General features: G+C 40.4%; 2 protein-coding genes across 8 annotated transcripts in view; one reads left to right on the top strand and one right to left on the bottom strand.

Moving 5' to 3' along the window:
- SHLD1 (shieldin complex subunit 1) overlaps positions 1-18,048 on the bottom strand; it is an 81,540-nt gene that overhangs the window by 47,517 nt on the left and 15,975 nt on the right. The gene's annotated exons all lie outside the window — the stretch shown is intronic.
- On the top strand, positions 13,217-15,450 carry LOC121478414 (cytochrome c oxidase subunit 7B, mitochondrial-like). Its single transcript, XM_041733490.1, has one exon. The coding sequence runs from the start codon at positions 13,647-13,649 to the stop codon at positions 13,890-13,892; it is 246 nt and encodes an 81-aa protein (XP_041589424.1). The 5' UTR covers positions 13,217-13,646; the 3' UTR covers positions 13,893-15,450.

Raw genomic sequence — 18,048 nt, 5'->3', positions numbered from 1 at the left:
TTTTAAAGTGTGAGGCGGGACTGCCATCTGTGACACTTTGTGTGCCCTACTCTATTGGGTAGGTATTATTATCCCCATAAAACAGATGAAAAGACTGAATTATAGGGAAGTTCTTTTTAAAAAAATATTTTATTTATTTATCAGAGACAGAGAGAGAGAGAGAGAGGCAGAGACACAGGCAGAGGGAGAAGCTGGCTCCTTGCAGGGAGCCTGATGTGGGACTGGATCCCAGGTCTCCAGGATCACTCCCTGGGCCGAAGGCAGGCGCTAAATCACTAAGCCACCCAGGGATCCCTGGGAAGTTCTTTAACATACCTAAGGACACCAAATAAAAAGTGTTAAAGCCCTTCAAACCCCAAAGGCTGTACTTTCTCCCCATTTGACAGAGAAAGGGAGTCACCAGGCCCAGTCATCAGTCCTATCACATTAGGCCCACCTCAGTCCACTTAGCTGAGTTCAAGTACTTACATTCCTGTTTTGTTGTCTGTCCCTAATAATCTACCTTTCACTCTTTTTTAAGGAACTGAATGGATGTTAACTAGACTTTGTGTGATCCTTTTGTAACATGTTCAAATACTGAATTATGTCATACATCTGAAACTAATGTTATATATCAATCATATCTCAATTTTTAAAAAGATATTACATTTAAAAAGCAAGTGATACAATGTACTGCTATAGAAAAGCCTAATTTCTTTTTTTTTTTTTTTAAGATTTTATTTATTTGAGAGAGACACACAAAGCATGAGTGGATACGGAGGGGCAGAGGGAGCAGGAGAAGCAGACTCCCTGCTGAGGACGTAGAACTTGATCCAGCACCCCAGGATCATGACCTGAGCTGAAGGTAGATATTTTAACCAACTGAGGCACCCAGGCACCGAAAATCCTAATTTCTTAAAGAATCCAAAAGGGAACCTGGGGGCACTGATTGACAAAGAATAAGAACAGGAGGGACACCTGGGTGGCTCAGTGGTTGAGCATCTGCCTTTGACTCAGGGCGTGATCCCAGGGTTCTGGGATTGAGTCCCACATCTGGCTCCCTGCATGGAGCCTGCTTCTCCCTCTGTCTGTGTCTCTGCCTCTCTCACTGTGTCTCTCATGAAGAAATAAATAAAAGTCTTAAAAAAAAAAAAAAAAAGAATAAGAACGGGAAACACCATCCTATCACTGAAGCTTCATGACCCTTAGACCAAAAGTGAAGGACTAAAGGTACAGCCTGCTAGGTTGGGACAATACTATCTTCTTAGAGGGAAAAAGGGCAATTGGGCTTCGTGCTGTAAGATTTTATTTTCCTCTCAGCTGATCACTAGAGCCTTGCCTGGTTCCTGCTGCCTGGACCCCACCGGGATACCCTGCACCACCAGGGTAGAGCTCAGGCTCTATCCCACTACCAGCACACAGCCCTCTTTCAGGCAAACAAACTGCCAGGGAGTCTTTGAATATGTGGAGTCGCTTAGGTTGTTTGCTCTTGTTCTCCCCCCTGCCTTCAAACACCTTGTTTTCCAAAAGTCTACAGGAAACAACTTGTGCAAAAGTGAACAAAATCCTGCTTCTTCACAAATTCCCAGTAGATGCACCAGCATGTATTTCCATGTAGGCACAAAGTGTCAAGCGGCACTGGGACACATGCCCAGGTGACAGGGATGGCTGATAGACGGACACCTTCCTCTCAGGCAACTTCTGCCATGAAATTCCTGGGTATACCGTATGTCAGGCCGTGATTGGGATTTTTTTTTTTTTTTGGTAAGGTTTTATTTATATTAGAGAAAGAGCATGGCAGGGAGGGGCAGAGGAAGAGAGAGAATCTTAAGCAGACTCCCTGCTGAGCACAAAGCCCAATGTGGGGCCCAAGTTCATGATCTGGGCTGAAACCAGGCATTAGGCACCAACTAATCCACCCAGGCGCCCCAGGCCATGACTGAGATGTTCTTGTGTAGCCACAGATCAAGGGTAAGATAGTGAAAATTTACAGACCCTGAGCAAACAAAACTGGCCTGCAGGAACTGCTAACGTTGAGTAAAAAAACACAAAGGAGACACTATTGACTACTTTTTTCTTGCTCTATCCTAATGTTTTGCATTAATTTAAACTTTTTACATTTTTAAAAAGATTTTGAGAGAGAAAGAAAGAAAAAAGAAAGAAAGAAAGAAAGAAAGAAAGAAAGAAAGAAAGAAAGAACAAACATGGGGAGAGGGAGAAGCAGACTCCCTGCTGAGGATGCAGGACTCAATCCCAGGAACCTGAGATCATGACCTGAGTGGAAGGCAAACACTTAACCAACTGAGCCAGTCAGGTGCCCCTATATTTATTTTTATAAATATTTATTTATTTATTTGAGAGAGAAAGGGAGATGAGAGAGAATCTCAAACAGACTCCCCACTGAGTACAGAGCCTGATGTGGGGCTCGATCCCAGGACCCTGAGATCATGATCTGAGCCAAGATCAAGAGTCAGATGCGCTTAACCAATTGAGCCACCCAGGGGCCCCTCACATTGATTTTATTGATCTAGCATAGGAGCCAGAAGCTTCCTCTTTTGATTGAAGAGGGAGGAGACAGGCTCCCAATACCCTAATAGCAAGCCCACCACCACCTACTCTTATTATTCTTGTTTTATCCCTTTAAATGTTAAATCCAAGGCTTCAGCTTCTAGGGAATACCTCTGAAACCACAGGCCACATTTGAAGTCCCCCCCCCTCCTTTTTTTGCCTGGGGAAAGCTTTTTATTCTATCAGATTCTCAAAGCGATCTGCAATCAAACCAAGGTAAAACACAAATGTCTTCAAGCCTTCAAGAATGTTGTATTAAGACACGGCCCCTCTTGAATTACAAGTGCTATGGGCTTAACTGAGTATGTACTGAGGGCAGGAATAAACCCAGGACAGTAAGAAGGGACAGCCAGGGCTGGTAATCAGGCCAGATGGGCACCAGAACAAAATGTAACCCATTTCACTTTGTCTTTGCATTGGCCCTAGCCCAGAGTATGCATGACAGAGAATTTTATGATATAACCTCAAGAAGTAGGCAATCATCTCCAGAGCTTGGTTGCATGACAAGGCTGTGGCCTGAAGGAACCACCTGGTTAGGTGGGGGGGGAGGGGGGGACAATGTTGCAAGCGGTGATCAACCAAGCTCTGGAGATGGCTGCCTACTTCCATATGGCCTTGGCTAAAGAACCTAGCTGGGCAACAGTTTTCTCAACTGTCAAATGGGGATATAAATAGTACATTTCCCCTTGCCTATTGGGATAAGGCCAAGTAAACACTCAATAAATGTCAGGGATCATGATTACTATTTAGAGGAGACTTTATACTCCTTTTGTAATCATTTTCTTATGTGACCTTTGCAGTGAACACTTCCTGAGGGTATGAGATTTATTATTATTATCTTTATGTTGTTTTCCCTTTAAGAACTTGCAGCCACATGTTTTAAAAGCATATCCTTTGCTTTGCTGCCTATTTCAGAACTTTTATCTTCAAAGGACCAAAGCAAGTGCACCTCCTCCACATTTTTCTTGTTTTTTAAGGTTTTTTTTTTAAATTGTATTATTTTTTATTTACTCATGAGAGACACAGAGAAAGAGAGAGAGGCAGAGACACAGGGAGAGGGAGAAGCAGGCTCCATGAAGGGAGCCTGACATGGACTCGATCCTGGGTCTCCAGGATCAGGCCCTGGGCTGAAGGCTGAACTAAACCACTGAGCCACCTGGGCTGTCCCCACATTTTTCTTATATTCCATTTTCTGTAAATATCACATGAAGTCAAATTTACAATGATTTGAACATTTCTAAGCTCGGCCAACAAAATGACAAAATGGATTTTCCAATCTCCACCGTGGATAATGCTTTCTGGCTAAAAATGTCTTGTGTGTTATGATGCTTTGACCTTCTTCCAGCACTTTCATAACTACTCCTTATTTTATTTATGTGCTTCTTTATTTATTTATACCTGTACCTTATCCCACCAAGGACTGAAGGTGGCTTTAAGGACACAGAGAAGTTGACAAGTTGGCCTGAAATAAAGGTAGAGTTAAAGAAAAACAAGAAAGAAAGCAAACCAAAACCCCTGGGAAAAGAGAAGAAAAAGGCATTATTTCTATTTCACAGAGAAGGAAACCAGGGCACAGAGCCACATAATGCTTTTTGAACAATGTGGGTTAAAAGCAAGAAATAAGCTGACATGAAGCCAGCCCTACAAATGATTTCCTGGGACTCTGAGGTATTGGGAAACTGACTCAAAACAAAACACACCAATTCAAAAAGACCACATCCAGCTCAGCAAAAGTGGGTCAGAGAGATGGGGACTCCTCCTGGGAGAAGTCCTGGGAGCTAGATGGGCTAGAGCTTAGGGGAAAGATGCCCTTGACAGCAACGATGGTCCATACGACAGATCAGGTATTATTAGGAAGGGCCATGTACCATTCAAAAGCCATCCTCAACATGGATGGATCTGGAGGGTATTATACTGAGTGAAATAAGTCAATCGGAAAAGGACAAACATTATATGGTCTCATTCATTTGGGGAATATAAAAATTAGTGAAAGGGAATAAAGGGAAAGGAGAGAAAATGAGTGGAAATATCAGTGAGGGCGACAAAACATGAGAGACACCTAACTCTGGGAAATGAACAAGGGGTAGTGGTAGGGGAGGTGGGCAGGGGGTTGGGGTGACTGGGTGATGGGCACTGAGGGGGGCACTTGACAGGATGAGCACTGGCTGTTATGCTATATGTTGGCAAATTGAACTCCAATAAAAAAGAAAAAAGAAAAAAGAAAGCCGTCCTCAAGAGTATCACCTCATTTACTACTCACCACAGTACTCTATGACATAGCATGAGTATTCAAGTCTTGCAAAGGAGGCCCAGAAAGTTTAAGTAACTTGCTCAAAGTCATAGAGTTGAGTGGGTGGCAGATTTGGATGCAGGAGGTCTGACCCCAGAACACCCTTCTAACCTGTCTTCAGAGACCCAATGAAGACAGGCCATCAATGGGAGGGCTGAATGACCAGGGATGGCCTCTTACAAAGCTGAGAGGGTGAGGAAAGCAGGCATGGTGGATGGGTCAAGGAAGTTGCAAGGGAAAATGAAAACTCAGCTAGAAAACAAGGAAGTCAAGATCTAAATCCCCATGATGGACATGTGTCTTATTTTGATCCTCGCAGCTTGCTAGAGAAATTCCTGAAAGTGACCTCATAAGGAGTCAGGATGCTGACTGGTCCCCAAAACCCACCTTATCCATTGGACAGAACAACAGGATAATGTTGTTGATGTCAGTGCTGATAATGATTTAGGATTATTCAGGATTATTATCATCACTACCATCATCATCAACAATAGTGTTTGCTTTTTTTCTATGGTAAGTTTAGTGCTGCCATTCAATTTGATTAGTATTTGCTGAGCATATACTGTGTACCAGGCACTCTACTAGGCACAATGATTTTGAACACAGAACTTTATGTAATTTCTACAGCACATTAAATATTATTTTAAACATTAAAATTTTTCTAAATCAGGGGCGCCTGTGTGACTCAGTTGGTTAGGTGTCTGCCTTCAGCTCAGGCCATGATCCCAGAGTTCTGGGATCCAGTCCCACATGGAGCTCCACACCAGGCTCCCGGCTCAGTGGAGAGTTTGCTTCTCTCTCTGCCTGTCACCCTGCTGGTGCTCTCTCTAGATCAAATAAATGAATAAATGAATGAAGGAAGGAATAAATAAATAAATAAATAAATAAATAAATAAATAAATAAATAAAATCTTTACAAAAAATTGTTTTTCTAAATCACATCACACATTGTTAGATGCGAGAAAGTTTCCTGTTATAACTTTGAGCAAAAAAATAGAATCCAGAGCTGTTTTTTAATTCCCAGTTCTTTCTTTCTTCAATTCCAGTATAATTAACGTACAGTGCTTTATTAGTTTTAGGTGTACAATATAGTGTTCAGCAATTCTCTACATTACTCAGTGCTCATCATGATACATGCATTCTTGATCCCCTTCACCTATTTCACCCTCCCCCTCTCCTTTCCCTTCTGGTAGCTATGTTTGTTCTCCATAATTAAAAGTCTGTTTATCTCTTTTTTTCTTCATTCATTAGTCTTGTTTCTTAAATTCCACAGATGAGTGAAATCATGTGGTATTTGTCTTTCTCCGACTGACTTATTTTGCCTTGCATTATACTATCTAGCTCCATCCATGTTGTGGCAAATGAAAAGATGTCATTCTTTTTTGTGTCTCTTTCTTCTCGGTTTTTAATATGCTGAAAGACATTCAGTATCCTTCTTAGTTTTCTGGTTAGTTGCACACATCAACTTCTCATGCCTGTTGAAGGTTAAGTTAATATTTGGAAAGTGATATGTGGGTTTATAGTTTACTACTGGCAGAGACCAAGTCTCCTTGAGCTCACCTCCCATGTCCTAACACCCTGCCTGTGTTTGCTGAGTGCCCACCACGTGGGTAAACACCATGTCACCTCCTCAGTAGATGAAATCAGGAAATAGATCACAAGTAGGAAGAATCTGTCTAGACTGATGTAAAGGTTGCAGGTAGTGGCAAGCATTGTGGTAACACTCTAGCAGTAGAAGAGACATTTCCCTTCAACCATCCTGTAAGGTACCTGGATAGCCAATAGCAAGCACAGTGTTCAGTACAGAGTATGCACTTATTCAATGCTTACTGGATGAATAAAAAGCATTAAATAGACAGCAATATGAATGTGTGCAAATAATATGAGGCAACTGTGTTCACTGTCTAAAATAACTAAAGTAGGATTATCTGATATTATTGGTTCATACTGACCCCACATAATTCACATGAATACATAAAGAAAATTCTCATTTACAGGCACCTGGGAGGCTCAGGCAGTTAAACGCCCAACTCTTGATTTTGGCTCAGGCCATGGTCTCAGGTTCATGGGACTCAGCCCCATGTCTCATGCTCAGCAGAGTCTGCTTGTCCCTCTCCCTCTGATCCTCTTCCCACTCTCTTTCTTATTCTTTCTCCATCAAATAAATACATTTTTTAAAATTCTCCCTTACAGCATTATGTAGATAATTCCAAATTTGTTTTTCCCAATTTCTAAATCTTGCTATCCCTATTTTTGCTCAGGCTGCTATTGTCTTGGAGCTGTTGGAAGTTACCAGATAATCCATAATCATCAGGTCCAGATTTGAGAGACAAAATATTTCAATCAACTCAATTCTTTGAAGGAAGAAGACACGATTAGCCACAGACTTGGCACAAAGACCAATGATCTTCTCATCTTCACAAAGTAACTCAAATTCAAAGTTATGGAATTAGCTGAAAATTTATAGCAGACATAAAGCAGTGGGAACCTGCAGGGCACTTCTCGGATGTACAATGAAAGTAAAAATTCTACTGTACCACCTTAAATCATAATTGAGCAATCACCTGTTTCTTATTATGACTATTTCTCCATACTTCATTAATAATATATCAATAACATTAATAAAATAACTATGGCCAATAAGGCAATTTAAAAAAATAACTTAAAACTCTACAGGTAATTTTGAAAGTACCCACAATAAGAAAACTCTTGAGGTCTAGTAATAAACGGTTATAAAAAGGTTTCCTCCAAGATCTGATTAAATCTTGTATTATTGCTCTTCTCTGGAGCATTGGTAAGTGTAAAATAACATGCCAATTTCTATTCCTTAAGCTGTATTTTCCTAGCATCACTCAGAATGTAGTAGCTTCAACAGCTACTCTTTTTATAGAGGATTCTGACATAAAGATATTTGCTCTTCCTGAATAGATGGTCTTTTTCTTAAATGAGTATATGCACATCTACTTGTTCTATGCATCTATGAAACCTACATTGCCTGATTTTAAGTGTTGCCTTCACTCTCAAAAAACAGAAATCATATTGTATGTTCTTAGTTTTGGCTTTAGAGCTAGACTAGTCTGGGTTTGACCTTGACTCTGATTTTAAGTTCATGTATCATATTTTCACAACTAGACCTCCAGCTCCTTGCATACAGAAATCATGTGTTCCCACTGTTTTATGTCACTCTCAACCTAGAGCATGGTGCTGGATATGAAGAGGACAACAACAACAAAAAAGTTTCATTCCAGGCGTTAGGAATGGTTAGGTAGGTCCACCTAACCACTCCACTGGTTAGGTGGACCTCTAACAAACATGACATATAAGGGGCACCTGGCTAGCTCAATTGGAGGAGCATACAACTCTTGATCTTGGGGTCATGAGTTCAAGCCCCATATTGAGTGCAGAGATAACTTAAAAATTAAATCTTACATGCCAGAGAATACATTCTCACAAACATAATTCTCACAAATGTGGTTTTGCTTAAAGACACCTCAGATTAACTGAGATCCTTCATCATAAGATGATTTGTGGAGACTGCATGGAAGCATCTCCAAACACAAATCAAAGCACTTGGCAAATGAGAAGCCATCTGCTGACATATGCACCTTCAATGAAGAGAACAGGATTAGATTATTTGCCTAAAATTATACACAAAGTTAGGAGAAAACATATATACTAATAGCAAATACTAGGAAGTAATTCTATGGATACTCTGAGTCATTATTAATCAGAATAACTTCCCTGTAAAGGCTCTGTGCCAGTACAAATCACTTTTTTTGCCCAGTACTGAGCAACATAAAGGATGAGAAGCCCTAGTCTCCTCCTGAAAGGAGTTCAACAGATAACTAGAGGTCTAGAAACACCTGTGGGAGCACCACTAGCTGTGACAGCAGCAATAGTAATGACCACAGGCCTTTACTAAGTGTTCTGAGCTCCGTTGCCTCCCTCAATCATCATGACAACCTAGGAAGCAGGCAGTATTATCATTTTCATTCTACAGATGATGAAATTGAACAAGGCAATGTGTAGCAACTTGCCCAAGGTCACAGTCAAGGTCAAATCCAAACTAGTCTGGCTCTAAAGTCAAAAATAAGAATACAGAATATGATTTCTGTTTTTTGAGAGAAGGGCAACACTTAAAACCAGAGGGGTGCTTCTACGCTAATAAATAGCATTAAAGGATGCCTGGGTGGCTGCATTGTTTGAGCCTCTGACTCTTGGTTTCAGCTCAGGTTCATGATCTCATAGGTCATAGGAATCAAGTCTCAGGTGGGGTTTTCTGCTCCTTGGCGTGTCTGTTTGAGACCCTCTCCCTCTGTCCCTCCCCCCCACATACTTGCACTCTCTTTCTCCCCCTCAAGTAAATAAAACTTTAAAATAAATAAATAAATAGCATTAAGATAATTGGCTCCCATTGGGAAAATAATAAAGCTATCACCCTGCCTCACACCTTATACCAAGATATAAATTTTAAAGTTAAAAAAAATTTTTAACTGTAAAATTACCAGGAGATACCTATTTATATAATGTTGGGAATTAGAATGATTTTCTAAACATTGCACCAAAGCAGAGGCATTGATTGATAAAATTACTACATAAAAATCTAGAATCTCTGTACAACAACAAAAAAACCCACATTTACTTATAGTAGCCAAAAATGGGAGACAGACTAATGACCATTAATAGGGAGAAAGTTAAAAAGATTGTAGTGTATTTGTACTCCAAAATACTACGCAAACCTTAAACTGGCTGAGGTATTAACAGCTAAAGAATGGTTGTGATAGAATGTGGAATTTTAAAAAGCAAGTTGCAGAACAATATGTTTTTGTTGGAGATTTCTGGTTTGCTAAAATCAAACACAAGCAGTGACCAGACTTGAAAATTCCCTGAGCTGACACAGCCAGTTAATCATACAAGCAAAGCTTAATTTATTTTACAAGATGAGAAAGGCTAACGTGACCTGGGTCACTTCTTGCTTATGCCTCTGAAAATCATGAGCAAAACTTAAATTGTTCCCTGCAACTGACAGGTGGTAACCACTATCCAATTCCTTTACATTTAAGAAAATTCTAACACTGTAACCAATTATTGCAATGAATAGTCCCAGTCTCCACATTACATACACTGCTTTATAACAATATACTTCTGAGCCTCATTCCATATTTTGGTTTGAGCACTCTCAGTTTTTGCAAACTGTCTTTTTATTCTGCATACTATAAACTTTTACTAATTACTACTTCAGGGATTCATTAGTTTTACTTGTTTTGTTGTATTTTTCTGAATTTTTGACAGGTTAAAAGCTATGCATAATCAACTGTACTAAAATACATATATTTACATATATGGTTCATCAACATGGAGATAGATATATTTATAGTATACTCCCCTAAGAATATACACAACACTACTGGTTACCACTAGGAAGGAGAAAGGGAGGGTGTGAAGAGAAAATATTCTCTTTTGCTTCCTTTTGATATTTTACTTTTTTTTAAAATTTTTTTAATTTTTTAAATTTTTTTAATTTATGATAGTCACAGAGAGAGAGAGAGAGAGAGAGAGGCAGAGACACACAGGCAGAGGGAGAAGCAGGCTCCATGCACTGGGAGCCCGACGTGGGATTCGATCCTGGGTCTCCAGGATCGCGCCCTGGGCCAAAGGCAGGCGCAAACCGCTGCGCCAGCCAGGGATCCCTACTTTTTTTTCAAGTACACATTAGGGCAGCCCGGGTGGCTCAGCGGTTTAGCGTCTGTCTTCAGCCCAGGGCCTGATCCTGGAGACCCGGGATCAAGTCTGACATTGGGCTCCCTGCATGAAGCCTGCTTCTCCCTCTGCCTGTGTCTCTGCCTCTCTCTCTCTCTCTCTCTCTCTGTCTCTTATGAATAAATAAATAAAATCTTTAATAAATAAATAAATAAATAAATAATAAATTTTAAAAATAAAGTACACATTAATTTGGTCATTTTAGAGAAAACATTTTAATCAGATTGTATAAAAATTAAAAGGCAAAACTGGGAAAATTATGGCAAAAAACACTAAAGATTTAGTATTCTTGATGTATAAAGTACCCTTATGAATTAGTAAGGTGACAACAATTCCAATAGAAAACAGGCATTCTATAGAAAATAAAATGTCCAAGAAAATACAGTATTTCTTTACACTATAATCATAGAAATGCAAATTAAAACATGAAATTTTTCCCCCCTATAATTAGCAAGGTTTCAAGAAATTATAATATTAGTGTTGAAAAGAGTCTTGGAAAAAATGATTTGCATCCCTTTTCTAGAGGACAAACTAGAGCAATTTTTCTTACAGAAATTTAGCTTGAAGAATAATTTAAGATAAATATAAGGGCTTACCCAGAAGGATGTTGAACACAGCCCTTTATAAAAGCAAAACCTCAGAAACAATGAAAATGATCAAACATAGGCAACTGTTTATTTGTATAATGATTTCTAAAGTTGTTTCAGGAGAAAAAAAAAACACAATTATTTCAGAGAAACCTAAGGAAGCAGAGGAAAACAAGGAAAAGGTGATCTCACAAGCACTTAAAAGAAAAAGGGCCTGGGGTGCCTGGCTGGCTGGGTTGGAGGAGCGTGTGACTCTTGATTTCAGGGTCATGAGTTCAGGCCCCACATTGGGTGTAAAGATTATTTAAAAAAAAAAAAAAAAAAGAAAGAAAAAGCAAAAGCTAAATAAACTTAAAAAAAAAATAAAGAAAAGAAAAAAGGGCCAGGATTTTTTTTGATGCCCAACAGATTAAAAAAAAGAAAGATTTATTTATCTGAAAGAGCAAGAAAGAAAGCACAAGCAAGAGGATGGGGCAGAGGGAGGGGCAGAGGGAGAGGCAGGCTCCTCCTGAGCAGGGAGCTCCTATGGGGCCTTGATCCCACCCCTGGGATCATGACCTGAGCTGCAGGCAGACACTTCACCGACTGAGCCACCGAGGTGCCCCTATACAGTTGGGTTTTGACAGTTTTTTATATACTGGAGACACTAGTCCTTTGTTAGCAGATATGCAAATATTTTCTCCTGGTCTGTACCTTGCCCTTTCAACCTCTTAATGTGGGCTTGCAGAGAGTGAGAAAGTTTTTAATTTTGAGGAGGTCCAATTTATCAAATTTTTGGCTATTGTAGATTTCATTTCAATCATTTCCATTTGCTTTTTTTTATAACTTGGATTTCCTCACTGAAATTTTCTATTTTTTCATTTGTTTCAACAGAACTTGTAATTGATTGTTGAAGAGCTTTTATGGTGATTGCTTTTAAATTCTTAGCAGTTAATTCCAATGCCTACTTTGTCTCAGTGACTTGACTCATTCAACTCGTGACTTTTGGCTCTTGGTCAGACGAGTGATCTTGGTCCTATTTAAACCCTTTATTTTAGCATAGAGCCATCCTGTTTAGGTTTAGCACACAGGTCACGGGCTGCTTTTATGGGTTGTGGTTCTAAGGACAGTTTAATTTTCAGAGCCTTTGCTGTTTCCTTGGTCTCCTTGATTTATTGGGTACAGTTAAGGCTCCCACAGGCCCCCGCTAGCGCTGCCCGAGGGACTAGCCCAGCCTGTGGGTGTCTTTTGGGGGTGGCTGATCTCAGGCCCCCTTTTCCAGTGCCACTAGCTGCTGCCCAGCTGGCCCAGTGAATGTAAGAGGACAGGGAGCAAGGGGAGTCTCAGGTCCACAGAGACAAAGGGGCTTCTCCAGTCAGGTCACTTACTGTGTTAACAGAATCCCGCTGCTCACGCCCTGGCCACCTGGGCCTGTCTTAGCAGAGGCCTGAGAGGAGAGGGCTTCCTCTGTCCACCTACTCTTACAGATTTTCTACAGATTCCCTCTCGTTGGTTGCTGGGCTCTCCTGGTGATGTAGGATGACCAACCGGTCAGTCCTGGGGAGAAATGAGTCCTGCTCTCTACCTTTGTTTTCTAGCCTCCTATCAATCAAGCAAGATAAATGTAAACGTGTCCACAAATTACACACACACGTACGGTGACTAGAATTAACATTGGTAGCCTTAAGACAAGTTAGCTTCTCAGATTCTGAGAAAATAATCTCTAATAATTTGGAAGCTTTATCTCTAGTAGGCACAAAAACCGCAAAGAATGAATTATAAAGGCTTAAATTCTTGTTCTTGGGAAGGTTCAGGAATCTGTAAAAAGTCGTCACTAGAGGGCAGCAGACTCAAACACTGCCCCATAGCAAGCAATTGCCAGGCACCATCTCCAGATTGTAGACTGAGAGCAGCTGCTTAGGTTCTTACTGGCTAAAAACATGGAATATTATTTTAACCCATTCTTCCTCAAACTTGACTTCTAAAATGGCACTGGCTCATGGGTAACTTCCTCATTCTTTTACTTATACTGTGCCCAATATTCCCAGCATTTTCAATATTCCCCGTATTTTCCAAGAGTTCTTCATAGAAGAAAATTCTGGATCTATCAACTGAATATATTGTAAAGAAATGGAGCTAAATCTCTTGGCCTGTTTGTCTGTTTTTAGAATTTATTTAAATTTTCCACTCAAGTGCATTATTTTGTGAGCAGGAACAAATTCACAATGCTATAGGATGTAATAAGAATACAGTTTTCTTGGGGTGCCAGGAAGAGTGTGTGTGGCTCTTGATCTTGAGGTCATGAGTTCAAGTCCCATGTTGGGTGTACAAATTACTTAAGTAAATAAACTTAAAAAAAAAAGAAAACAGTTTAAAACGCAGTCTTTAGAGGGTGCTTTGCAAAGGAACTTGGCATGAAGTTGTAGCAAGACAGCAGCTGGAGTTACCACCTTTCTGTTCTATCTGCAGCTTCCCATGTTCCCATGGCCAAAACAAAACAAAACAAAACAAAAAATGCTCTAAGTCATCTCCAAGTTCAAAGGATTCAGCAAACAATAGCAAGATGGAGGCACCAGAAACGGACACCTGATTTCCATGACACATATGGTAATGCTGTATTAGCTAAAGAAACCATTTTCTGTGTTGCATATACAGCAACACAAACTGGAATAGAAGGGGACCTATTCCCTGTTGGCAGAGTTACCCCAAAGGAATGGAGAGATCAGTAATTGTCCCAGCTGGTGTAATACTGTATTGTCTCAGGAACGACTCCTGATTGATGCCAAGTGAAAGCACTGTGCACCTATTAAAATATGGCACGACTGAAGAAATAAAGTACATGTGAAACCTTCAAAAAAATTAAAATCAAATAAAAAGCAGTCGTTAGAGATATCCTTAAAGCCACAGCCACATGCACTATAATTAGAGAAATATTCCCTAGAAAAATGAGTTAAAGAAACAACTCTGCTTGGAACATACTTTCTTCGAAATGGAATGATAATTTTCTGCTCTCAGAAGCACGTTATCTCCTCACAGATGTTCTTTTCTCTGCTGTAGTCTCATCAGGAGAAAAGCCGAGGGCTTTAGAGAGGCCAGTATGGGCTAGTCTGAAGACTTCCCAAATGAGAGTCAGGCAAATCTGCAGGGATTAGGTAAGAGTAGATGCTATTCAACTTAGAAGCTTTCTCATCCTAGAGTCCACATAAGATTAATCACAAGCTAAATTTGATGACAAAGCTCTAATGAGGCAATCAAGGGACTGTGAGACTTTATATCATTTTCATACCTTATCAAAATTACACTCATATATGTTTTTCAGGCATTCATTCAACCAGCCTTTACTGAGCACCTACTATGTGCCAGGCACTATATGCCCTTATTCTCTGCTCACATGTCAGGGTCTAGGTTTAAAAGGCAGTAGCTGCAAACACTGTGTGATGAGACAATCAGAGAACAAAATGTGAATCTCGAAAGGCTAGCATGGGTGACCCAGAAATGGATAAAGTGCTTACCCTTAAAAGATATGTTCCAATAAGCTGGGTTTCTGTAACTTCAAGCATGTTAGCAAAACCCAGCTCCACAAAAAACTCTAGGGAGCCTGGAGGTAAATAAAGGGCACCCACTTGGCAAACAGCATGATTTATAACTTCAATGGGCAAAGAGCCAAGTTTAAGAATAGTTCCTGGGCCAGATGAGAAAATTTCTTCTGGACAGAAAAGTTATCAAGGGTTGTACTCACTCCAGCAAGCAAAGTGAGAAGACTCATTTTCTTCCCTCGGGTTTAACATAAGAAGTTGGATCCTACCTCGTGTTGAGAATAGCCTGCCAATGGTTAGAGCTTCTTCAGTGGAAGGAAGAGGAGAGGTTGAAAGGCAAGCTCAGGGAGCAGTGGACATAACGCTGGTCAAAATGATCCAGAGTTCTAGTCACTCCTAGGATGGTGCTGATACTGAAGATATACTCAGGATTAGCAGGGTTAGCAGGAAGAAGCTAGCAGAGACTGAAGGAGAAATACTTAAAACTTACTACTTAGCACTTACTCATACCTGAATGTTTGCATTTCTTTATAAAGTTATGCCTTTGAAGTCAGCCTGACCCAGATTTGAGTCTTGGCTTTCCACTATTCTTTGGGAAACATATCAATATGGAACCTCTATAAGACTATTTCCTCCTGGGAAACATGGAGATCATGATAGTACTTGTTTCTCGGGGGCAGATGTGAGAATCAGAAAAAATGGTGGATAAAACATGCATAGCACAGCACAGCGTCTGGAATGTAAGTGTACAATAAAGGATAAACTATTAATCTTTCTGTCTTCTCAATTCAATATAGTCTCCTTTGTCCTACAAATACATAAAAGTGAATGGTACTGATGACGGTGACATTTGACTATTTCAATCAAGTTGTTTTCTGATATTTTAAGAAGACACAGCTGAGTGACAAGTCATGACTGAATGCTTACTTGTAGAAGCCTGGAGAGAGAGCTCTCAGGTCAGACCCTGTACACCTGAACTGCAAAGATAAATGCCCGTAGGCGTGGCTCTCAACAGGAACACAACCTGTTTTTCAAATCAGTGGGGATTTCTTTTTAAAACTTTAAGTGCAGGCAAAGTACACAGAAGCAAACAAGCTTCTCCCATAGCAGATGTCTTTGAAACTCAAAAGAGAGGAGCAATGAGAGATGTTGCAGATGGCAACTGGCATACTTGAGCCTTTGAAAACAATTCTCCTCTTAAACTAGTACTTCTAATGACTATTTAGTGTTACCTACACTTTAGCAGTCTAAAATAGAGAGCTGTATTCTTCTCTTTTTAGAAAAGGGATGGAAAAGTCACAGTTAAAAGTAATCTGTACAGAGAGTCACTGAAGAGATAGAGTTGCCAGGTTGCTATGTGACCTTGGGTGACCTTCTTCATCATCAAACCCCACTGTCCCTTGCAGAAAATGACATATCAAGGTGAGCTGGGGGGTTTTCAAACTCTTTTTGGCCCTGACATCCTTTCTTTCAATGACTACTCATCTGGAAGCCTATAACACAAATAAGTTGATATGGGGAGCAAGAGTGGAGAGGCCAGGGCCCCCAGACATTCAAACCTGACCTTACAGCTCCTGAAGGGTGGCCTGGAGCTGAGTTTGAAAACCACTGGCCAGGGGCACCTGGGTGGCTCAGTGTTTGAGCATCTGCCTTTGGCTCAAGTCGTGATCCCAGGGTCCTGGGATCAAGTGCTGCATCAGGCTTCCCACAGGAAGCCTGCTTCTCCCTCTGCCTACGTCTTTGCCATGTCTCTGTCATGAATAAATAAATAAAATCTTAGAAGGAAGTAAGGAAGGAAGAAGGAATAAAGAAGGCAAGAAAGAAAGAAAACCACTGTCCCAGTGGTTTTCTCTTACTCTGTGGGCCTTCGTCCTCTGCACTTACTATGCTTCACTACTTGGGTCATAACAATGAGAACACACTGCCGCCTTCCAACAGTAGCAAGCAAAGAGTTCAAAATCCTGTTTAGGATCCTAAAATGAAGCCTAAGTGGCTAAATCTGCAGATGCCACCTGAGGGAGCTCTGCCAGACGGCACACTCAAACTTTCCAAATAAAACCTATCAACTGGACAGGGGATAGTAAGCACAAGATTTTGTTCTGAGATTTCTCAGAGAATTAGTTCATCAGTCTCCTTCTTTCCCTTCCTCCCTATACCTTAGGTCCAGTTTAGAGGTCGCTGGGTCACTAGCCACTAGGTTGGGTATCATTTAATGCACTATAAGGAAAACATCTTTAACATTATTTACATGTCTAAAATAAATCCTGACTCCTATATAAAATGACACCACCACATTGGGAATTCTATAATTATTACATAAACTCTATTTTGAGATTTTAGGTTTAAGAGCTTAAAATTTCTTATGGAAATAAAATTTTCCAGACTTACAAATAGGTATATGAATCATAGAAAGGAAAAAAGACATTTTTATCTATTCTTAAATAGCAACTTCCGTGGATGAAATGCCTAAATTTCCAGGTTACAAAATGGCCTTTGAAGATTGGGATGTTGACAGATTCCAAAAGAAAAATAAGAGGACATTAAACCACTATTTAACTTTAGACATATAGCTAGGGCTGTCAGCTAGGGATTTTAGTCATCAAAGAATTATTACACTTAGCATTCAATTTGCTGTATACATTCAACCAATTTCTCAACAGATGCTCTTAGAAGTTAAAGTTTAAGGAAAGGGCTCAAAAAGAAAGATTTACCACCTCCATACTGCAATGTGTAAGCAAAAACTTCAGAGGAGCTCTTTGTCCTGTATTGGAATGTATCTGGGGTGCTCTCCAGAACAAAGGTTGCAGAGAGCCCTGATGAGATCACCAACACAAACTATGCAGACTTTCTCACGCTATAGTAGTACACACAGGACTTCACCGCCAGGAAACCTTGGTGACTTTGCTATTGAAGGGTTTATCCAAGACCAATAACCACCTCACTTGGTACTTCTGTTTACACTTTTTTTAAAAAATTTTTATTTATTTATGATAGTCACACAGAGAGAGAGAGAGAGAGGCAGAGACACAGGCAGAGATCGCGCCCTGGGCCAAAGGCAGGCGCCAAACCGCTGCGCCACCCAGGGATCCCCACTCTACACTTTTCTTAAGCCCAATTAAAAACGAGAGAAAGGAAGCAAGTATCTAAAAGGCAGGGAGTCTAAGCCTATCAATAAATGTGTACTACAGATTAACTGACAGACTTAATTCAGCAGTCTCTTAAGTGGCCTGGAGTTGGCCAGAGAGGAAAAAGCACATTTCAAGGATGGGAACAACGCAGCTGAGACACTACGGCCTGACTCAGCATAAAAGCAAGCCCAACAGGAGTGGCAGGCCTATGCTAATGAGTA

Source organism: Vulpes lagopus, chromosome 18 (assembly GCF_018345385.1).
Source record: "Vulpes lagopus strain Blue_001 chromosome 18, ASM1834538v1, whole genome shotgun sequence".
Taxonomy (NCBI): Eukaryota; Metazoa; Chordata; class Mammalia; order Carnivora; family Canidae; genus Vulpes; species Vulpes lagopus.
This window is presented reverse-complemented; position numbering and strand designations above follow the sequence as displayed.